Raw genomic sequence first — 15,664 nt, forward strand, 5'->3', positions numbered from 1 at the left:
TGAAAACTGCTCCTCACTCATTCTTCTGTGTTATATAATTTATATCTGACTTTATTTGTATGTGGCATTTGTTTATGAAACATTTTCTTCAAGTGGCAGAACTATTATAATGCTGTAGGCTCGGCTAAAGCACAATGACGCCCTTGAATTTTTCCGAGTGCCATCACGACATTTTGTGTGCGATTGCCATCAGCTTACAAAAGGGAAACATGAAAAAAAATGGAAGTCCTCTTAGCAATAGGAAGTACAGAGTCCATATGTTTACATGTCACTGCTCTGTTCTGCAATATCAAAGCCTCTTTTAGCCAATATGCTTTTGTGACTTTTAAGTACATATAATGAGCTTTTAAGAGTTAAGATTTAGGTCTGTAACAGCGGTATTGTACATGGTAGCTGCAGTTAGCGTGGTTAGCTTTCTGCAGGGTGTGTAATACTGCTGGACTAATGCAACTAAATATATTGACGTTTTCTCAGGATAGTAAGTTAACATTGATAGCATCTCCTCCTCCATAGAACCAAGCTCATTAATGCTGCTCAGTGAAAGCTTTAACTGATGCAGAAGTTGGGGGTTGTTGTGGAACTGTGCTTAGCTTGCAGGTGTCTCTTCACATTTGCAGTAGAGGTCTTAAAAGCTGATGTAACTTAATCACATTGATTACATGTTGTTCTCGTCTTTTTCACTCACTAATACAGAATGTGTCATTTTGCTAGTTAAAGTGCAAATGCACACTAACAACAAGGATTTGATCCCTGTTTTTCTCTCTTGCTGAAGTCACAGCGGTCACAGACTGTGGCATTACAAAAATGATTTTGACCGTGTGCAATGAACTTACACTCTCAATGCCTTTGATATGGTTGCTTCAAAGACTGGTGTCAGGTCTGTGACCACCTGCAGTTAGTTATCAGAGATAAGACTGGTGATGCCTTCTGTCTGCTGTCAATTTGCTATTGAATATGGCAATTTCATCCAGTCTGCTTGGGATAGTACGGCAATTAATTATGATAAATTGTGAAATCTACAAATTGCCATCTGCATACACAGAAATTCACATTAATTACTTCTATTAAGAGTCCAGCCAGAAACCTGAATGGGTAGATTTTAAACAGAAGTTCCTCCACAAATAGTGGTGTAGTTGCTGCAGAACAGCATGTTAATTGCAAAAATGACAGAGGTATTTTTGCAACCTTGCCTTTAATCACCTTGCTTTTGCCCAATGATCAGACCCAACAAATATACCCCCCCCCCCCCCCATAAAATTATGAATTATCTTGCATAATTAGGCTGTTGAGTTTCTTTACTCATTTCAGTTATTACCAACAAAATAGTTGCATGTCTAAACATCTGGGAATTACCCAGATGATTTTATTTATTTAGACAGAGATCCCCTCCCCCTATGTTCAGCATAAAGTTACGCCGATAGTTGCCTCGCACCAAGACACCTGTGCAATCGCCTTGCAATCATAAGTGGTCACCCAAAAGGTTGACATTGCACAATGAATGAACCTCTGGGCAAGTAGCTGATCACTCCAACTACTTGAAATTCATCATAAATACAAAAACACTCAATGCAAACGCCGAACAACCCAGTATCTCTTCTACTTTTACTCAAGTGTGACTGAGTTTTAACCAAAGAAATATACCACAAATAAAGAAACTTAGTCACTTGAATTTAGCAATAAATGTGTTGTGTCACTTTCTAACACTTTACCCTAAACACCTTTTATGTTCATCATATGTTTTCACCATAAAATGCTTTCTGCATACAAAGTTATCTATTTGTGCCCAGGTAACCTTTTTACTTTTTTTGCCAACCTGTCACGTTCCACTAATCGGAGTCCTTTGCTCCCATTAGTAATATCTCTACCTTGGGAATGGCTCCTTTTGTGTTCAGTCTTTAGCTGCCATATCACTGCTACCTTCTGTGAATGTCCCATGAGCTATAACTATGACATGAGGTGCAATAGCTCAGATTAGGTCCAGTGTCTAAACAGATTTTCCTCATATATAAGATTCACCTTAACCACTGGGGTGCTTAAGCACATCACCACAGGCAGGGAGAGAGTGATTCACTCAGTTGTTGTCCTAATTCTTCAGTTGCTACAGTTGTGCTGTAAAAAAAAAAAAAAAAAAAAATCACATCTGATTTTCTCTTTTTCTTTTCTCTTAAAACAAAGTTTCAGGTCTCTTGGGGCTGCTATCGTAGACAATTTATAAAGATCCAAAATGAAGTCTACTCAAACAAGAACAGGCAGAGAGAAGTATTTTCAATATTTATTTTCAAAGGAAGAAACGCATCTGCTTCCAGTGTGGAACCCCCCCTCTTCCTCCTCCTTCTCCTCCTCTCTGCCTTGGGGGTGTTTGCAGGCAGCCATGCCTTGCATAATTCTAACAAATCTATAATAAATATACTCAAATTCGAACCAAATGGTCACAAGAGAATTAAAAGCACAGTCAAAAAAAAGGAAAGATGTAAAACAAACTGTTCACATTGAAAACTTTGTGTAAAAAGTAAATTAAACTAAATATGAATTTAGGTGCAAAACTGGCCCACGCAAAGAGCCTAACTATACCTGAATCAATATGACAAGAGCTTAGGGGGATTAACAAGCATTTAGTTTAATTTGTTGCATAGCAAAAAATAAAAATTAAAAATACAAAGCAAACAGGCACACTCAGCCGTCTTATTCTATAAAACTGAGTATTAAAAAAAAGGATTTCAAGAGCATATATGTCCAGGATACTTCAAAGGGGGAGCTGACATGCATAAAAATCGAATACTCTGTGCTACCTTTTAACTGTACCATAATTGTATAATTGAAGGGGGGGGAAAAAAGAATTACAAATCACCACACATCACTCACATGACACCTCATTCATCTCCCCATTGTTGACAGAGAGATCTTTATTGGCATCCCCAAACCCTGCCCTGTACCGCGCAGCTGGGAGAAGATCACAACGGTCACACTACTTACAAAACAGCACCTGTGTGAAACAAAAGATTTACATGTAGTGTCATGGTGTTCTCAGTTCCGGTGACGAGGTAGCTAACACTGAGTGACTGACAGTCTTCATGCGTCTTTAATGTTCTACATGGTTGGTACAGAGTTTTGAGTAACTAGATACAGACATCGGTTCATCAGAACTCTCATGAGAAAATACCTGCGCCAGCGAACGCATAAGCGGCTGTATTTGTTTCCTCAATAGCACCACAAAGATGTTTTATATTCAGACAATGAAGTAAAAAAACAAAAAGAAAACAGAGAAGTCTCTAAAAAAATTAGTAGTGGTGGGACATACGTCGTAGTTTCAGTGGAAACGTTCTGGGCTTACGAACAGCAGTCATAATAACAGTTTAAAGCTTCTATGTTCTTTGGCGAAATTAAAGGGTAAGATCTTTGGACCTCGAAAATGCACAAAGCTTGAAGTCAAACATACACAAGACGACAGAGGAATGATTCTGATTTTTTTTTTTTTTTTTTTTTAAACCAATTTTTCATGTAAATTCCAAAACAAATCTTTGCCGTCTTGAACTGGGTCGAAAGGCACAATAAATATCTCGCCACAGGGCCACAACAGTCCTCGGTACTCGTATGTACAACGTGGCTGATCGCATCAGCTGTCAGTTCAACAGTCTCGGGATTCTCCTCGACACTTCCCTTCCCTGCTGACGCCTTTACAAGAAGCACACGGGCCCGATGTCGACGCCGAACTCTTGATCCCGGCCGCCAATGTCCACGGGGGCAATATCCACAATGGGAAGTCTTGCTGTTTTCTGTGTCCTGTACTCAAACACGGTCTTGCCCCAGTTGCCATTTGCTTGCTGTTAAAGAGATAAAAACACAGGTTCGTCAGTGAACTCTGTGAAGAGAAAGGCTTTCAAATCCTGAAATACATCTAATTCTTCAGTTTGTTCCCTAAGCACACTGTTCATTTTGTGTTCGTGTTCATGCACATACACTCACCTCCTGCTATAAATTAAGCTGAAAAACTCAATTTGTATCAACCCTGATAGAATCTGTTAGAAACTGCTGCCTACTTTCACACCCAGCAGACACCAAGCATCATTATGATTTGACTGATGAAGACCTGTCCAGTATTAACTCACTACTCAATCTTCATTGTCAGGCATGTGTTGAACTACAACAGTTGAAACGCTGGACTTACTGTGCAGGAGTCCTCCACCACTGTGTATCTGAACCGGTTGTTTCCCTCTGCTTTGAGCTCTAGGTCGTTGGAGCCTTTGAGGATCACGGCTTTCTTTAAGTTGCCCGTCTTGTCATCCATGTAGCCCACAGAGTTCTTGCAGTGGTACGTGATGGTCTGGGAAACCTCTTTGGACAGCAGGCGGATGAAGGTCATCTGCACTGCGACGGTGTTTGATGGCTGATCTTTGTTGCCATAAGCAAACTAAAAGCACAAATTTGTACAACATGTTAAGTTCTGGATTGATTTAAAAATGCTCTCACACACACAGACACACACAACTAGTGTGTAGCTGCTCACATGTGTTCCGCTGTTCATGTCGGCTCCAAACCACACAGGCTTGTTCCTGGAGGAGGTCCACCACACTTTACGAGGTATGCTGGATGGGTTGGCAGAGATGCAGGTCTCTCCAGTGTCCATGTTGCAGTGCACTTGAATGGCATCCTCTGCACTGCCTTGGTTTGGATCCACCCAGTACTCACCTACATCACAAAATGGAAGCATTGAAATAAATTGCACTTCCAGAAGTAGGGATATACTAAGTCAGTGTCTACATGAACGGACCCCTGGGGCTAACAATTGGTATTAAAGGCACATATCTGTTTCCTTGAGCACTTAAAGGGTACATACAAGCTCCCAAGCTGTAAATGGTACCATTTACAGCTTGGTATATACCATAGGTATATACCATTTCCTCAAGTTTTTAGGATGACTGTATGCAATTGGCCTCCTTGGAGACAGACCTCTGCTATAAATTCTGGGTGACTTCCTTCCCGAGTTATTGGGTTCTCAAGATTTTCTTAAAACTTGAGGTCACGGAGATTCAAACTGTCCAAGGTTTTAGTAGATGCAACTACAGTATCAATTTGAAAATCCTAAGTCGCCTGTTCTTGAGTTATCACATTCACACGTGTCCTGCTTCCTTATTCACAAGGGGTCATCACAGCATGTTTGATCTGGCAGACTTTTTACACCAAATACCCTTCCTGATGCACCCCCGGATGGATTTGTGTCCCCTCCTGGGATCAAACTGTGGATCTTTCTCTTGTTAGGCGCATTATATTTCATTATATCCCAGCTGGACTATTGTAACTCCTTATACGCTGGAGTCAGCCAGACCTGCCTGGCAAGGCTGCAGTTGGTCCAGAATGCTGCAGCTCGTCTTCTGACACATACTAAAAGATGTGAACACATTTCCCCGGTACTTGCCTCCCTTCATTGGCTCCCTGTCCGCTTCAGAATTAATTTTAAAATTTTATTGTTGACCTACAAAGCCCTGAATGGACAGGCTCCCGGGTATTTGTCTGACCTCTTGCAGACTTATACCCCCCTTAGATCTCTTAGATCAAGTGATCTTTTGCTTTTAGCTGTACCAAGGTCGAGGCTGGTTCATAGAGGTGATCAAGCATTTGCAGTCGTAGCGCCTAAGCTGTGGAATAATTTACCCCTATACATCAGACAGGCTCATACTGTCAGTCTTTTTAAATCTTATCTTAAAACGCATTTTTATTTACTGGCTTTTAATACAGCATGAGAGTTATTTGTTAATTCATATTTTTTGGTGTTTGCTTTTAATACTCTAAGTTGTTTTATTATGCATGTTGTATTCTTGTACAGCACTTTGGTCAACGCTCCTGTTGTAATTAAATGTGCTATATAAATAATTAAACTATTAACTATTAGACTATATGTGTATAAAACTATACTCGGGAGCCTTGACATTACATGCAAGCAACTTTAGTTTGTGTGTCAATATTTACATCAGCAAATGGAAAAACGCTGCAAATACACACAAAACACTATAAAGTGAGGAAAAAAACATCTTACAAAGCGCAAACAAGTGTTTCTGGGGACGTGATGGAAACCAAAACATGTGAAGGCTCACACTGAGACATAAACGAAGAGGAGGGTTCATCAGTGTTGTGAGCTGGAAAAAGTGTGGAGGTAAAACATGATTTAATCACCATTCATAAAATGCTGTGGCTACATGTTTGCTATTAGCCATTTATTTTTTAGCTTGTCATTTCCGCTTCTGCTCTATCACGTTATCATTTCCTAAAAAAAAAAAGATTTGTTTCATGATTTTTAAAATTTCTTGTTTTTAGATTTTGCAGGTTTTTTAATTCCTGTTGTGTTTTTGCAGCATTTTCCTATTTGCTGGTGTTTTCCCAAGTTGCAGTGTATTTGACCTCTCAAGGCCACCATAGAAAAAAATTTACATTCTAATAAAGTCAAATCTGTTTAAATGTCTCCCCTCACTCACCGCTCTTCTTCATGGGGTAGCACCTCTTGAGGTCGTCACAGGTCCTGGCAGGATGTTTCTTGCTGCCGTCTGGGCTCTTCATGTTGTCGATCTGGCTCTTGAGGGCTTTCAGGGTGGCTTGAACACCGGGGTCGACGGGCACTATGGTGGAGGCATTGCTGTTGGGCAGAGCTTCGTCCTCGCTGAACTCAGGAGGAGGTGGCCCAGAGTCGTAATCCTGGGGGCCGCCGAATAGGTCATCCACAGCTGCCATGGGACGTCCGGGAGGGCCTGGAGGACCTGCGGGTCCGGGTTCTCCGGGAGGGCCCTGCGGGTTTTGGAATAGTAGTGTGAAGACTGTACTCTTTGGGGTTTTTATTTACACATTGAAATTTTGCCCATCCCCTATTCCCTATGTACCAAACATCTGTTGAAAAGATGTTCTGCATTTTAACAAACATTCTCATCTGGCTCCTTTTTATGAGCTTTGCACACACTTTTTGCTGCGTAATGAGACAATACCTCTGGTCCAACTTCTCCTGTGATCCCACGAGTTCCTGGAGGTCCCATTGGTCCAGGCAGTCCTGTGTATCCTTCTTTTCCAGGAGGCCCGATAGGTCCAGGAGGTCCCTAAATCATAAGGAACCGTTAGCCTCAAATATGAGAAATTAATTCCAAAGTTATAGCTGATATGAAGATTATTCTCTTCCTCAACACGAATGAATCGGTGGCAATTACCCTCGGTCCACTGGGTCCAACAATTCCTGGAGCTCCCTGCTCACCAGTTGTGCCCTAAAAGCAATAAATCAAATTTATTAGTCTGTTTAATGCACTTTAACTCGATGAACACAACCTATTGATGATACTCAAGTGGGAAAACTCAGCTAATGGTACCATTTGTTTTGTTCAGCTGAATTTCTGTGAAACAAAGTGTCCACTTTAGGGCACTGCCAAGAGTAAAGTAAATACACTAATCTAGCTTATAGCTGTCAGTAACTGGGTCATGAGGGGTGGGTTGATGGGATAATGACAGACAACATTGTTAGCAAAAAACGGAAATGAAGCTGCACTCATTTACAAGCGCTGCATTAAAATGAAAGAGAATTATGTTCAAATAAAAAATTAAAGATCCTTTTGATCACTGTCTGATTTGCATTTCAGAGCGCGGTTGGCAAAGGTGGAATAACAGAAGAATACTCCACTGTACTGTATGCAGTAGGTTGGAAAGCCTCTGAGATGAAGCAGAAGTCATCAGAGTCAACATTATCATTTTTACTTACTGGAGGTCCGGGGAGACCCTGCAAACCAGTGAAGCCTCTGTGTCCCTTCTGGCCTCTCTCTCCATGGTCACCCAGGTCACCCTTATCTCCTCTCGGCCCTTGGGGTCCCTGAGTTATAAAAGATTTAGGGTATTTCATAATTACGGTCATGAAATGATGAAGATTGCTTTTACTGCTGTTCTGCACTGAGATCCGAATGAATGTTCATTGAAAGCTATCTGAAAAGGTAATTTACTTTCATAAAACAGATAGTTTCACATAACCACAAGCTGAAGACTCACCACTAATCCTCTCTTTCCAGCTGAGCCAGGTGGTCCAGGAGGTCCTCTTGAGCCCTGAAAACGAGCAAAATCATTAGAAAGCCCTCAGGGAACACAGACCTCTGCAAACACTGAGTCCATCCAGCCTTCTTGTACTGAAACACATTATTCAGTTACTATTAAGGGTTTCAATTAAATCTGCCTCCAGAATGTCCTCATGTGCCCTCGGTACATCTGTTAATACACCCTGCACATGAACAGAAAAAAAACAAAAACCACTTACAGGCTCTCCTCTCCTTCCAGCATCACCTGGGGCACCAACAGGACCGGGAGGTCCAGGAAGTCCCTGAGGACCAACCAAGCCTTCTGGACCAGGATCTCCTCGGTCTCCCTGGAAATTTAAAAAAGTAAGTAAGTGTTAGCTACCTGCAACATCTTTATTTTTTCCCTTTTTCTAATCAATTTTTTTTTTATTTTATTTCTTATCTAGAAAAAAAATCAAATTTTGGCATTGCTCACCAAAGTTTAGCTGTCATCATCAAAACATTCACAAACAACCCTGGTTAAAAATACATTTCTTCATTTGCAGACACAATAAAAAAACACCAAATTAAGCAATAATTCAAGAGGAACCAAGAGCAAAAAATACAAGTTTGTGTCGATTCCCAACAAACAGAAAAGAGGAATCAAGCACTTCACAGGTCTTGTCGCCCAAGTCAGAATATTTTCCTCATTTTCTAATGGTAAACTAATATTGTAACTAATGTTTTTATATTCAATCCTTCCTAAAATAACATCTTTTTCTATTCGTAACATCAGGTTTAGACCAAACTTCAGATCAGTCTTTTCAAACGCTAATATTTTTGCCATTTCAACAGTCCATTTTTGGATTGCTGGTACCTCCTCAGGTTCTTTGTCTCCAGGAAACACACAGATCCTTCAAGACCTTTGCCTACGCTGGAGAGGATAGTTTGGAATACCTGTGCATTCCATTCTAAGGTACAAGATCTTTTAAGACAAGAGTTATATCCCTCCAGCAACCTTAGATTAATATAAGATGAGCACTTTTTGCAATGTCATATTTTGATCCTTTCTGCGTCTTACCCTTTGTCCAATAACACCATCCTTTCCTGGTGGGCCATCTGATCCTGCAGGACCCTGAGGACCAGACAAAGAAAAAAAACAAAAACAGAACATTTAGACAGCTTTGCTAGCGTTAGTTGGGAACCACAAACACTTTAAAACATGCACTTACATCTGGACCAGGATCACCACGAGGTCCATTAGCACCAGGAACACCGACTGGACCTGGAGGGCCTTTATCTCCAGGCGCTCCTGTTGAGCCCTGCTTTCCTGGGGGACCCTAAAAAAAGAAAACAGAAAAGTCACAATACAATATAAAGAACACGAATGTCAAGTTTAGACTTTTAAGCTAGTAAATAACAAAGCTGGTACACAGCAGATATCGGATTTGATACCAACCGCTGGTCCTGGGAGACCTGGTGGCCCACGCTCTCCTCTCTGACCAGGAAGACCTACAATGCCTCTCTGCCCTGTAGTTCCAGCTGGGCCTGGAGGACCATTAGGACCCTAAAGCAGACAACATTAAATTAAATTCTCTTAAAGGCAAACAGAAGAACAAGCAACAAGGAATTTCTAAAAAAAATGTATGAGCTGGGATGATTAAAAAAATATTTAAATAAATCAAGTTTTTTATTAAAATTGTGACAAACAAAAATAAAATTGACTTTACCGTAGGGCCATCCTCTCCAGAGTCCCCTTTGTCTCCTGGGCTACCTGGTGATCCTGGAGGTCCACGTTCTCCTTGTCGTCCAGGGGGTCCATGATCTCCACGAAGTCCAGGAGGACCCTCTTTTCCTGGAGGTCCCAGGGGTCCTGCTTCTCCTAAAGGACCCTAATAAGACCGGTTACAGTCACAAATATTTTCATGTGGTTGAAAGCATCAAATGCACTTTTTCATGGGACGTGTTGTGCTACAATACGTAAAAGCAAAAAAAGTTTATCCCTGATCCAAGTGGTCACTGAAAACCTTAAAAAGGAAAAAAATTTCCAACACATAGAGAAGAAATTTCAGATGAATACTTTTCTCTTTAGAAAACAAAACAAAATCCTAGAGGTGCATATCTTGTACATTTTTGTAATCTCTATAATTAGTAGACAGAAATTAGTAGTTATAATATTTAACTCTTTCCTCTGTTATTTGAGTGCTGTTCAGTTTTAACTACAATGGTGATGTGATACCTAGACAGTAGGAAAACAAAGCCGGTAAAGTTATTTGTATCATTTCACACAGCCTTAGCTGATTCTGTTGTTTGACACACGTTTGACCCAGGTGATGAAACCAGCAGGACAATCTCAAGCTGGACATCCCCAGCTCCTTTAAACATGCACAAAGGCTGCATTATGTATTCAGTGAAGAAAGTAAAAAGTTTAAATAAAACTTTTTTTGTCAGGTTCACCATATTGGTGCCGATAGTTTAAAGAGACTTTTGAAACAAGGATCCAGACTTATTGTAAAGCATTATGTCATAGTGACCAAAATTCACAGCATTTAGCCATTCTGTGTGCCATGCCTTCATTTACTTCATCTTTGTCAGCAGGGCCATCTGAGGAAAACAAATGTTGCTCTGTATGTTGGTACAGATAAAAAAGAAATGCAAGGGGTGGGGAAGTGGGTTAACAGATGAAGGACACGGCAAGAGGGGGATGGAAATGTGTGTATGGATCATATCCTGCCACCAGTTTTGTGATCTTTTCTGGCCTGTTTTTTCTTTCTTTACAAATATTAAAGAATTGATCACAGAAAAGAATAATGATGCCTTAACGTACAAATTTCAGAGGGTCAATACAACACATACAACACAGAGTAGATGCATGACTAATATGAGACTATAAAGGAGTTATCTATTATCTATTGTAAGGTCTTTACCTTACAATATAAAGTGCCTTGAGGTAACTGTTGTTGAGATTTGGCTTTATATAAATCTCACTGAAATGAATTCAACTTGTTATACAGACAAGAATGCTTAATGAGGGAATGATGGTGTCCTTTTTGAAATGACAGGGAAGGAGACAGATAGCTGTTTTTGCCTTTTTCGAAACTTGACTTAGGTATAATATACAAAGGTAGAATTTTAGATTTTTTTTTATTGTGTCAGCATTTATTTTGATTTGCAAACTATTTCAGTAAAGTAATTTATTTACATAAACGGGTGATTGTGCATCATCTTTGGTGGTTTAACATTTGTAACCCATACATTTTTATTTTTCTTTCACGACCTTGTATTCAAACCCTAACTTGGGGCAGTACTTACAGGTGGGCCAGGGGGTCCAACCCTTCCTGCAGATCCAGGGAAACCAGTGGGGCCCTGCAAAAAAAGGAAAAAAGAAGTGGTTTGAACAGCAACAGAAAATAACATAGTGTTTTGAAATGTACTTATAATTGTAGGATCAATGGATCTTACCGGTGCTCCCTGTGTTCCTCTTCCTCCTTTCAGGCCAGCAACACCAACTGGCCCCTACAAAAAATTATATCAACATTTAACTAGAACATAATCTCTCAGTGCACGCATGCAGGAAATGTGTGCAACTGAGAGATTCTGTTCTAATGAGGAGCAAGCAGGAAGTGAAAGCTCACTTATTTAGAACTCGCAGCCAAACTGGATTAACTAAATGTATAGCAATAAATAAGTGGTTTTGGAAATAAAAATGTGTCAGAACAACTACATTATTTTGCAACTCACGGGAGGTCCATGGGCACCAGCCAAGCCCTGTGGCCCAGGAGACCCTGCATCTCCTTTCTGGCCTTGCTCTCCAGGCTCTCCTTTTACTCCAGGTTGGCCATCAGGACCCTGTGAGGTGTAAATGATATTAGCAGAGATGCTTTTCCTCCTTTATCTCCTGTGGCATTGTCAAAGGCATGCATATATTTAGCAAAGTGTTTCAGTGTACTTACAGGGGGGCCAGAAAATCCAACAGCACCAATAGGACCAGGGTCACCTCTCGACCCCTGCACCACAAGATAAATGTTTGTATTACTTTGTAATGAGCTGCCTTGTTTCAGCACAATAAAGCAATACTTAATGTGTAAGATGCAAACACTGGTGAGGTGTACCCACAGGTGTTCCCCTGGATCCTGGTGGTCCAGACGGTCCTTTGGGTCCAGGTTCTCCCTGTAAAGAAGCCACAGGTTTATTGCAATAATTTGGATAAGAATTTATTGAGAATCCAGTATTTTTATTGGTGTAAAAGCAGCATGGGGCAAAGAGTTTCCTTCCCAGAACAGTGGGCCTACTGCTGTCAAACTGCTTTTGTGCTTTATGTGTGTTTCATAAGGACTCTACCTTCTCACCACTGGGTCCTGCAGGTCCTGATGGTCCAATGGGACCTGGTGCTCCCTGTTGACAGGAAAGAAATGTGGTTGGGGATCTTTGCTCATCACCATCACTCATCATTAACATAAACTTGTGCAGTCACGTCAGCAAACAGATTTCTTTCAACAAGCATTGACAAGTCTTAAGCTTGTATGGGTACAGCTTTAGTTTTGGCTTACGCTCCTGTCACACTCCTTTGTTCACAGGTGAGCTGAGACTAAATGTGTTTGCAGCAAGTCAAAGATGCTTCACTTACTCTTGCACCATCATTCCCAGCTGTCCCTTCAGATCCTTTCTCACCAATTGCTCCCTGAACAAACACAATAAATGAAAAAGTTTTGTAACCACTTTAAAGAGGAATGTAGTCATGAAAAAAACTAAGGCTAAAAGCACTGCAAAAGACTACTACAATTTTTGCAAAGATGATCACATACTTACTCTTTCACCTTTGGGACCAGGAGGACCAGAGATGCCCCTCTCTCCTGGCATTCCCTGAAGACCTGGAGGACCCACGTCACCTAAAGCACCGGTGGGACCAGGGCTACCCTTCAGTGACAAGCATCAAGGTTAATACGAGTTGGCCCAAACTACTCCAGACTTGTGAGTTATACATTGATTATGGTGTATAACAATACCTTTGGCCCATCTGGACCAGGTGCACCAGGAATTCCTTTAGGTCCCTGCAGACCTGTTGGACCCAGTTCTCCTCTCTCCCCAGGAATTCCACGCTCTCCCTAGAAAAAACAAATATGACCAGTTGAGTCTCAGATAGTCAAACTCCAGCTTGGACTGGTTGGAATCAATGCAGTTCACCTACCCTTGGTCCAATCTGACCCACAGGACCAAGTTCTCCAGGAATACCCTGAAAGAAAAAAGCTACATTTTTAATGCTCAGTCCAAAAGAGACATGAAATTTAAATTCATCCAAGACCTTTTGCAATAATAATTTAGTATTGGATATAACTCAAGGCTACTTGGGGTGGCTCTAGCTCAGGTGGCAGAGCAGGTCAGCCACTAATCAGGTCGGTGGTTCGATCCCAGGCTGCCTCCTGGCTGCATGCCAAATATCCTTGGGCAAGATACTAACCCCATGTTTGCCTACTGGTGGTGGTCAGAGGGCCCGGTGGCGCCAGTGTCCGGCAGCCTCGCCTCTGTCAGTGCACCCCAGGGCAGCTGTGGCTACAATGTAGCTTGCCATTGCCAGTGTGTGAATGGGTGAATGACTGAATGTAGTGTAAAGCGCTTCGGGGTGCTATGGACTAGAAAAGCGCTATACAAATGCAGGCCATTTACCATTTTACTTTCATAGTTTTTGTTGGACTCACTTGGTCACCTGGTTTCCCAGACTCTCCAGGAGGCCCTTGATTTCCAGGCAAACCCTAAGAACACACAAAAAAAGATATTTTTCAGAAATTATTTAGAACCAGAAGTAATCTAACTCCATGAACTGTTTTAAAACTTTCTGTCCTTTTACAGTGCCTCAAAAACATTACACACCGGGAAGCCATTTTCACCTGGAGGTCCCTGCTCTCCTCTGTCTCCTGCAACACCCTGTTAGAGGACAAACACTTCTATGTAATCAACAGCAATAAAAAAAAAAAAAAAAAAAAAAAGGACTTAGCAAAAAGTTTTTAAAAAATAGTAATCCGACACTTACAGGTGGGCCAGGGGGTCCTGCAGGCCCAACCTCTCCATCTTTTCCTGGAGGACCCTGTGGACAAAGTCACACTTATAAATCCTGCCGATTACACACCTGATGGGGATCCACTCCTTCATCTCCTAGCAGCCTGCGTTCGGTTTAGGTTGATTGCATTAATAATGACTTCTGTGCTCATGAAAGATCTAATAAATCCAAGTATATATATTTTTTATCAATTCCTGAAAACAACAAAAACATTTTTTAACTGTTTATCATTAATGCTGACATATCATCCTGCTACTCACTGAAAGTTATTTCGGGGTCCTTCCCTTTCTGCCATATAATCAAAAAGGTAAGTGCACAAGGCCCCAAGTACAACTTTTTGACTGTAATAAGTCTAAAACTAATCATAGAGCACTTTTTGTTGCCGTACTTCAGCACTTGTGCACTCAAAATAGTACTCACTCTTTGACCTGGCACTCCTGCAGATCCCTGTTCCCCCGTCTTTCCTGGGTCACCCTTTAAGAGTAAAATATATTGAATTAGAGACAGAACATGACGTTACTAGACTGACTTGACTATTAGGGCACAGCTTCAGAGACGCTGCAGCCTTACACTGAAGCCCTTGGGGCCTGGGACTCCCATGATTCCTGCAGGCCCTCTGTTTCCAATGGGCCCTGTAGGACCGGGGCGACCATCTTCACCTGGGGCACCCTTGAAATGACACAAACCGACACTGGTTATTTATCATAATTTTAAAGAAAACTCCAGTACGTGCGATTCAAACACATTAAAATATACAAATACTCAGAATTACCAGTGGTCCTGGTTTTCCCTCTGCACCTTGAACTCCGGGGGTCCCAGTAAGACCCTGTGGAAAAAGTTTTAAAACATAAGGATAGGAAGCTAGAGCAATAAAGAGAAACTTTCGGAAATACTGTAGCTCAAAAAGGAAAATGCCAAGTTCTTGTGTTACCCTTGCACCTGGTAGACCAGGTTCTCCTGTGCGCCCTAGGTCTCCTAGAGAACCTTTTGGTCCTGGTGGGCCTGATATTCCACGATCTCCTTGAGCACCCTTTTGACAAAACAAAATTGCTGATTAAAGCAAGTAAACAAGCGGTAAACAAAAGGTTAACCAGTAAATAAAGTGTTCAGAGCACAAATGTAATCATTATGTATATATAGCATGATTTATGGTAACAAACTGTACCTTTGGTCCCGGCAGCCCATCTGCACCAGGGAATCCTCTGTTTCCAGGAGATCCCTGAAAGAGAAGTGATGATTTAATATGTGCATATTAAACCACATCAGTAAAGTGAAGAATCCCAGAAACTATAATTTAATGTGCCTTTAATTCTGACTTCCCAAACTGCAAAGTTGTGTGAACAAATTACTGAGCTGACTCCTGCCCTGGAAGAGGAACTACGTGAAAGGTGAGTGTTAGAGTAGGAAGCAGAATCCAGGCTTACTCTTTCACCGACAGGACCAGGAGGCCCAACAGAGCCGGGATCTCCACGTAGTCCTCGCTTTCCTTCCTCACCTTGAGGTCCGATCACTCCCTGGGAACCAGGCGGACCCTAGAAAATCAACACATGGAACAAGAAGACTGAGTAAGAGGCAAGTCTGGATTTATAATGCAATCTGC

General features: G+C 41.4%; 1 protein-coding gene across 1 annotated transcript in view; it reads right to left on the bottom strand.

Annotated features, from left to right (window-relative positions):
* Positions 1-2,868: 2,868 nt before the first annotated feature.
* Positions 2,869-15,664, bottom strand: part of col5a2a (collagen, type V, alpha 2a) — a 43,987-nt gene continuing 31,191 nt past the window's right edge. Inside the window, exons 23-54 of the mRNA XM_080902758.1 lie at positions 15,489-15,596; positions 15,230-15,283; positions 14,996-15,094; positions 14,837-14,890; positions 14,635-14,733; positions 14,485-14,538; positions 14,038-14,091; positions 13,878-13,931; positions 13,706-13,759; positions 13,198-13,242; positions 13,016-13,114; positions 12,819-12,926; positions 12,637-12,690; positions 12,351-12,404; positions 12,126-12,179; positions 11,963-12,016; positions 11,751-11,858; positions 11,472-11,525; positions 11,322-11,375; positions 9,740-9,901; positions 9,469-9,576; positions 9,242-9,349; positions 9,091-9,144; positions 8,270-8,377; positions 8,008-8,061; positions 7,727-7,834; positions 7,185-7,238; positions 6,969-7,076; positions 6,468-6,774; positions 4,505-4,686; positions 4,166-4,408; positions 2,869-3,821 (exon numbers count right to left, since the gene is read on the bottom strand). Of these exons, the coding sequence (XP_080758884.1) occupies positions 3,675-3,821; positions 4,166-4,408; positions 4,505-4,686; positions 6,468-6,774; positions 6,969-7,076; positions 7,185-7,238; positions 7,727-7,834; positions 8,008-8,061; positions 8,270-8,377; positions 9,091-9,144; positions 9,242-9,349; positions 9,469-9,576; positions 9,740-9,901; positions 11,322-11,375; positions 11,472-11,525; positions 11,751-11,858; positions 11,963-12,016; positions 12,126-12,179; positions 12,351-12,404; positions 12,637-12,690; positions 12,819-12,926; positions 13,016-13,114; positions 13,198-13,242; positions 13,706-13,759; positions 13,878-13,931; positions 14,038-14,091; positions 14,485-14,538; positions 14,635-14,733; positions 14,837-14,890; positions 14,996-15,094; positions 15,230-15,283; positions 15,489-15,596 (3,057 nt within the window). The 3' untranslated portion in view covers positions 2,869-3,674. The remainder of the gene's footprint in view (positions 3,822-4,165; positions 4,409-4,504; positions 4,687-6,467; positions 6,775-6,968; positions 7,077-7,184; positions 7,239-7,726; positions 7,835-8,007; positions 8,062-8,269; positions 8,378-9,090; positions 9,145-9,241; positions 9,350-9,468; positions 9,577-9,739; positions 9,902-11,321; positions 11,376-11,471; positions 11,526-11,750; positions 11,859-11,962; positions 12,017-12,125; positions 12,180-12,350; positions 12,405-12,636; positions 12,691-12,818; positions 12,927-13,015; positions 13,115-13,197; positions 13,243-13,705; positions 13,760-13,877; positions 13,932-14,037; positions 14,092-14,484; positions 14,539-14,634; positions 14,734-14,836; positions 14,891-14,995; positions 15,095-15,229; positions 15,284-15,488; positions 15,597-15,664) is intronic.

The sequence above is a fragment of the Rhamphochromis sp. 'chilingali' genome (assembly GCF_963969265.1).
Source record: "Rhamphochromis sp. 'chilingali' genome assembly, chromosome: 14".
Classification (NCBI taxonomy): domain Eukaryota; kingdom Metazoa; phylum Chordata; class Actinopteri; order Cichliformes; family Cichlidae; genus Rhamphochromis; species Rhamphochromis sp. 'chilingali'.